Source organism: Rhododendron vialii, chromosome 13a (assembly GCF_030253575.1).
Source record: "Rhododendron vialii isolate Sample 1 chromosome 13a, ASM3025357v1".
Classification (NCBI taxonomy): Eukaryota; Viridiplantae; Streptophyta; class Magnoliopsida; order Ericales; family Ericaceae; genus Rhododendron; species Rhododendron vialii.
The window spans coordinates 26,633,770-26,641,073 of NC_080569.1; the positions used below are offsets into that span (position 1 = coordinate 26,633,770).

The 7,304-nt window shown below is 35.7% G+C and overlaps 1 protein-coding gene across 2 annotated transcripts; it reads right to left on the reverse strand.

The window, feature by feature from the left end:
- Positions 1-1,285: 1,285 nt before the first annotated feature.
- LOC131312808 (ankyrin repeat-containing protein At5g02620-like) lies at positions 1,286-3,502 on the reverse strand. Of its 2 annotated transcripts, XM_058340796.1 has the most exons (3): positions 3,482-3,502; positions 2,801-3,436; positions 1,286-2,195 (listed from the first exon to the last, which is right to left on the reverse strand). In XM_058340796.1, exons 2-3 carry the CDS (start codon positions 3,371-3,373, stop codon positions 1,398-1,400), a joined length of 1,371 nt encoding a protein of 456 aa, XP_058196779.1. In that variant the 5' UTR covers positions 3,374-3,436; positions 3,482-3,502; the 3' UTR covers positions 1,286-1,397. The 2 variants fall into 2 exon arrangements, with proteins under 2 accessions (XP_058196779.1, XP_058196778.1); XM_058340795.1 differs by having other exon boundaries at positions 2,801-3,492.
- Between the last annotated feature and the right edge of the window lie 3,802 nt (positions 3,503-7,304).

Consider the following 7,304-nt stretch of genomic DNA (forward strand, 5'->3'; position numbering starts at 1 on the left):
TTATGTGTTTATTGTTAACCTACTGAGCTGTAAATAGAAAGATCGTTTATTATTTATGATTTATTTTTGCTAATATAGACGTTGACTTTATATATAGTACGTGTGTACTAAGGCTGGGTTTGACTTAATATATAAGTTGAAATGATTTTTTTTTTGGTCTCTATTCAAATTTTTTTTGTATTTGTTAATTTTGTATTAAATTTTTGTGATTTATTGATTCATCTCGTCGAGAAAAATAAAAAAAGTAAAAAATTATGATCGAAACTCATAATGTTTTTAATAAAGACAAAAATAAGTCAACGAGACGAATCAATAAGTCACACAAGTTTGACTCAAAATGAACAAATGCGAAAAAAATTTGAATAAAAACAAATAAAAAAGTTAACTTTTTAATCCAAACCCACTCCAAAGTCTTTTTTAATTTTCTTCCAAAATTTAAACAGAGTGGATTTAATAGGTCTTCTTCTCTTTTTTTTTTGCTGGGGGGGGTGGGGGGGTCATTCAACCACTTATCCAAATAGAATTGGATATTCTTTTCTGCTATCTTTGAGACAATTTCCCTTTCAGTGTTCAAAATTAACATAATATATAGAAGGTTCTAATGTATTTTGTTAGAATCATAACAAAACTCACTACAAGAAAATTCAGCTTCGGAGTATGAAAACTTTATATCCAACTCAAGATTAATTAGCAATAAGTGGAGAGGTCCGAAATGTTATTAAGTAATCACCCATTTCATTCCCCAGTAATGTAGGACTCTATTTCCTTAGCACGGAAACTAAAAATTTTGTCGCCGAAGAGCTGTTTTAGTGCCCAAACGTTTTGATGACTACCATTTTTAGTCGCCGGCCACAAACCTTTGGAAGATATTTACCGACTAAAAAAACAAGCTCCACACTGAAGACTGTAAAAGTGTGGTCGCCAATCTCAAATTTAGTCGTTGTATCTTTGAACTTATATGAAAGTATGAAACGTTGGGAATGGCTGCAAGATGAGAAGGAAAGGTAACGGATCTTGATTTTCTCAATTTCCGGTTATTTGTGTGGGTGGAAGAACTTCATAGATTACTACTACTTCCTTTGCAGCAGGATCCTGTGATCGATTTTCGGAGGAACAGATCCAGATCGTATATACACGTCTTGGTTCTCTCAATCGGGGATGAATATATCATTAATATCTATCGACAAGAGCGCGATTTTCAGGTTGGTTTAGCCTGTTATGGAAGGGTAAAGACAACAAATCTTTTGGAAAGAAGAGGAACTATGGAGCGATTAGGCAAAGTTGATACGCACGTACAATTCAATTTTATTTCTTGCAAACCTTGCATTTGGGCACAACTGTTTTAATCGATCAAATGAAAGAATGAAATAGTAAATAAACACGACAAACACACAAAATCAAACAATAGCCTCGGTTGATGCGACTCGGGTCGGAATTCGCGATTGTTCTCCTCCGCCGTGTGATTTAATGCAGGAAAAATCGGGAATCATCTCCACGACTTTTTCTTTCCAACGGCAAATCATCTCCGAGACCATTTCTCTGTTCTCAGCTGCTATCAAACGACTTCCGTGCACTATGAGAAGAATCGCCTGCAAGCCGAACCATACTACGACTGCAACTACAATATTATGATCGACGGATTCCCTTTTTGCTTTCGGTGTGAACAAAAGAATAGCACATGCGTACGTGAATGCCATACACGTGATCGATACGCACATAACCACCACCAACATCACCAAAAGACATCGTTTCCTGAAAGGCACTCCGCTGATGAGACAAGTGATTGTTATCAGCGAGGCCACAAATCCAATGGTGTTCCCACGGATGAAGTAGGGGTACGCAGTTGGATGATTGTAAGCCATCACAGCTTCTCCAGCTCTGTGTCCGTCAACTCCATCTACATTCTCTAGCCAAACACCGCCCGGAGGGTTCACCCCAGCTTGGAATGCTATTGTTGCCATTAGTATAGCGACAATTGTTAGTGATTTTCTTTTCTGTTCGATCCACTCATAGTGGTTGATATAATTTCCTCTGTGAATGTGATGTTTTCGAAGGTGTTTTTCAATGTCACCTTCCCATTGTTCTGGCTTTGTTCTTTTGCCTCGTCCAAGAAGTAGAATATCCCTCGCCGTTTGACCGCTTGCATTTGTTGCCCTTGTATCTATCTTAGAGTTCTCGAGGATCTTCTTGATAATCTGAAACGTTCATTTTGTCAAAAATCAATTTCGGCATCATACAAATCTCTCAACAGCGGAATCACAATAATTTACCAAAATCCCAACTATTTTTGGCTTTTGGATCAAAAATCACATTAGAATCTTAAAAGATTAAAAAAAAATTGTCACATGATTCAATGGCCGAAAATGCACCAACAACCAGTAATGCACCGGAACTAGGTACAACACTTAAGCTGTCTCGTATGAGAAATTTTGAAGTGTCCCGACCTTATTTGCTCTTCTGTATTAAATGTTATGGCGGAAGACGGTACAGAATATAAGTGATAAATGGTGCATATAGTGAGAATATTATGTATAACATTATCAACAATGTGTGAAAAAATCACAAAAGATTTATTAAATTATTACCAGAAACCAAAATTACATCGACCATGAAAAGACAAGCATTTTTTTTTTTTTGAAATTTTGAAAATGTGTTTCATCAACTTGGTTTTTTTAGAACTCATTTTGCATGATTCATTTTTATTAGAGTATTAAATAAGCCCATATGACAAAGTTAATTCAGATATAGATTCTCAGTTTCCAACTTGAAAAATAAAGCCTTGATTGTGGTCCTAACGTACCTCAAATTTTTTATTGGCAACGGCAATGTGTAATATGGTGTTCCCAGCATGATCCGTGGCATTGACAAACTCCTCACCTTTAAAACATTTCTCCAGCAGCTCTTCCAGAAAGTTCAACCGATCATATTTCACGCATAGATGTAAAATTGTATCTCTCTCTCCTTTGTCCACCCTAGCTCGAGCAGCACATGGGTTAGCTTCAAACAACGCATCCAAGACATCGACCTGGCCCGCAACGGCTGCAGTGTGGAGAGGGTTTAAACCGTCTCGATCACAAGCCAAGCACATCTTTGGGTTCGCCTCTGCTAATAATTTTACGATTGGAACATGTCCATTAGCCGATGCCAAGTGAAGGGGCGATCGTTTATGCGAATCTAGAGTTTCGCAGAGGTTGGGATTGAGCGGCAACCGGATTTGGAAAAACGCTGTTTGCCCGTTTAATGCGGCCACATGGAGATCATTCCAATTGAAATATTTCTCCACTACTGCTCTATCGCACTTGGATTCAATTTCTTCCCGCGAAACATTTCCACCTCCCTTGATTGCTGCTCCATGATGGCCCCCATTCTCCATATTCTCTCTCTCTCTCTCTCTCTCTCTCTCTCTCTCTCTCTCTCTCTCTCTCTCAATTCAACGCTTGTGTTTTACAGCTCTCTCTCTCCCAATCTCTCTCAATTCAACTCTTGTGTTTTACAGCTGAGTAACTTCACACACACACACACACACACACACACACATATATATATATATATGAACATCAGCACAAGTTGCAAAATTTGTTTCCATTAAATATAGGCTTTGAATATTTCAACTCTTTCTCTACACATATACGAACATCAGCGCAAGTTGCAAAATTTGTTTCCATTAATTATAACCTTGAATATTTCAACTCCTTCCCTATTGACTAAATTAACATTACTTGTAGCTAGTCATGAAGCAAATGAGAAGAGGGGAGTTTGAACGGTTCAACTAATTGAGGCCTTACCTAGCTAGATTGTGGTAGCAAGATTAAGAGGAAAAATTCATGTGAAGGTTTACACACGAGGCTAGGACAGTGGCGACTTCAAGAAGTTGTGAGACGGGGTCATCAACAAAGTCTTCTTTGCCTTGTTTACTCTGATTTGTATGTATCAAATGATTCGATACTAAAAAAAAAAATAGATTAAAAATTAAACCCGTGATGAGAAGACAACTTATGAAATATGGTCCACTTCTTAGCGCACCATAAGGCACCATTGGTTAATTTCTGAGAAAGAAAAGCGAAATATGGGGATGTTGATCATAACTTGGCATTTTATGATAGTCTTTTTTATGATTGGTGATTCTATTGTCAGTCCACTGGGTTAATAATAAGCGCATAAGAAGACAAGGAAAATACGTGTATTTTTGTGTATTTTTTATATCTTTTAATACACATTTACACACTTATTATTGTCAGTCCATTAAGCTGATTTTAAAATTTTCCAATAAGTACTTACTAGGATAGTTCGATATTGGGGGGATAATACGTTGTAAGCCAATTTTTGATAATTACACCGCATTAAATGCCTCTAAAATAATGGCTTATGTGTCGGCTAAAGTTTCAACCTTGTCGAATGCCAAACATTCAAAACTTTAGGACCACTAGAGAGTTTGAGAACGGAACTATACATTTAAGTGGGAAAAGGGGTAATAATTGACGGATTCATGGTACACATTTTGGAAATGATAAACCCTTAAGGGAAGTATTGACAAATTCATGGCATTTTTATTTCACGTACAAGGACAAATTCACCCTCTCCTTAGAGTATTCACAATGCTATAACCAAAAGCAAAAAGTTTTTAAAGTTAATAACGTTGGTGCAAAATATGGCTTACAATGCTATAATCAAACTTAACAACCTCCTTAAAAATAATCAAATTTTGGGCCCTGGATAACAAAACTAGCAACCTTTTGACAATAATCAAATTTAATAGATGGACCCTACGTATTCTCAATCAAATACACTAAACATTATACAACAATGTTCTATCTCTCCTCTTTTCCTCTCTCTTTCTCTTCGAACAATATTTTGGAAATTTTTTTTTTACTAATAATTGTTTTTTTGAAACAGTTATTTAAAAATAGTTTTGTTTTCAAAAAAAAGTTTCAAAAACTATTTTCTATTTCTAGTAAATAGTTTTTACTAGTTTCAAAACTATTTTTAGAAAAACTATTTTCTACTGTTCACAATTTTTAGTTTTTTATAGTTTGAAAAAATGATGTGATCCAAATTTTGGTTATCCAATTTTGATTATGTCATTATAGACATCTACATTGCTAACCTTAGCAATCTCTTAAATGAATAATCAAAAGCTGATGTGACAAGTTTTGATTATCAATTTTTTATTATAGTACTGTGGATACCCTTATATAACAATTCACCCAAATCTATTTCCCCCAAATCCATCTCCCGCAATTCGTCATTTCCTTCACTCGTCTTCCCCATTGTCGCGCTCTAGACCTTTTACCTTACCAGATTTGGGGAGCTAAGAGCATCTCCAACCTTGACCCATTTTAAGACTCAAATTTAAAAATGGGGCAAAAATCACAAAAATCTCTCTCCAATCTTTGACCCAAACCTTTCCCCATTTTGGGTTTTACTCATTTTTTGGCCCAAATCTGAGACAACTTTTGCCTTGACCCATTTCTCCAACGGCTAGTTAGAGAGAGAGAGAAAGAGGGAGATGTGTAAAATTTGGGTTTGATGGTTGGAGATATGTCTACCCAAAATGGGTTTTTACCCCAAATTTGACTCAAATTTGAAGAAAAATATGGGTGAAGGCTGGAGATGCTCTAAATGACACAGTTTAAGGGCTTTTGACGGAGATTGTGTATGTTTTGTTTTATTTCGTTTTTGTCCAGATTTAGTCTAGTTTTATGTCCGGATTTAATCTGGTGGATTGTTGATTTTCATCAGTTTTTTATGTTGTCTTTGATATGGAGCTCCGCCATCCCTATGCGTCTAGTGTCTAGGTACTAGCTCCATGTAAGCCGATCCTTGTTGATAACAGTGTAGAATGAGCGATGGCTCTTGCTTAAGCGCCAAACATCAGCTTCGTCTCTTTTTTCCTGTATATCGTTAGCTTTAGGGCTTGACTGTGTCTCTGTATTCAGGTGAAAATCTGTAAATGTCATATGGCCTGATTTGTATTCCGGTGATAATCTGTTGATGTCATATGGCTTTTTAAATGGATGTGCTTCTTCCATTGAAAAAAAAGAAGGATTCCCTAGTTCAGTTGCCAATAATTTATCGATTTTTTGTGGGCCCATTCGGGTCCCTCAAAGATGATTTAAATCGCTCATCATTTTAAAATACTTTTTTGTGGGTTTGTGAAAAGAATTAGCTCGATTTTTTAATTGGGTCACTAGTTAACTAGTAAATTAAAGAAAATTAGTACAGTACTTATCAAATTATAGCGAAAAGAATTTAATTTGTCCACTTGAGTGTTGACTATTTCTTTACTGACTGGGTAAATTAAGACTCGAAGTTATGAAGCAAGTTGCAGAATTTTGAAGTATTAAAATAAGGCTGTTGATTTTGCCACTTCTTTTATTGTTAACGTCACTTCTCTGCAAGTATTTTTTTACACTTTCAGGAGGAGTAGCATTAACAAAAAAAGAAGTGACAAAATCATTTCCCTAAAATAATTGAGGGCTTACATAGATTGTGGTAGCAAGATTTATATGAAGGTTTATAATAGGACAGTGGCGACCTCAGGAAGTTGTGAGGCGGGGTCATCATCCATAAACTTAGATATCGTTGTCTTTTTTGCCTCCTAAATAAGCAAATATCAAACATCCGTCGACATTCAAGTGATTCATCAATAACTTATATATCAGTAGGTATATGCATAGAACATTTGCATAATGACATTTTCCTTATTTTACTCTCATTTGTGCAAATCAAATCATATGACACGAGCAAAATCACAAAAGCTAGTTTTTTTTTTCATGAGTAAACAGAAAAAAATAATCCACTGCTTTGCAAAAGAAACGGAGAACCGGCATCACAACCAAAAAGAAGCTACAGAGACCGTGCATTTATCGTAGTAACTTGAACCGTTTATCCTATAGAGACCACATAGTAGTGTATTCTCACAAAAAAATTAGCTTGATCGGACATTGTATATAAAAAAAAAATTATAAATATATAGGAGCTTCAATTTTACAGACCAAAATTCAATTTTAATATATATATCGATGTATGATTAAACTGATTTTTTGCACGGATATATAACTAACGGGTCCTACAAGATGAACGGTTTAAATTACTGTGATAAACACACAGTGAGGCCCACAAATGAGGAGCGGAAAGGGAAATTTTTATAAATGGTCCCTCTAGTTTGCATGAATTTTCATTTTCGTCCCTCTAGTATCAATTGTGTTACTTTTAGTCCTATAATTTGCATTCTGTCTCAATTTCGTCCCTCTCGCTTACGGCGTTAATGAAACAAACGGAATTGGAGGACAAAATTGTCATTT

Coding starts and splice junctions, on each gene's coding strand:
- LOC131312808 (XM_058340796.1), bottom strand. CDS start 3,373: ATGGAGAATGGGGGCCATCATGGAGCAGCAATCAAGGGAGGTGGAAAT. Junction 2,196..2,800: donor TTGCCAATAAAAAATTTGAG/GTACGTTAGGAC, acceptor TGAACGTTTCAG/ATTATCAAGAAGATCCTCGA.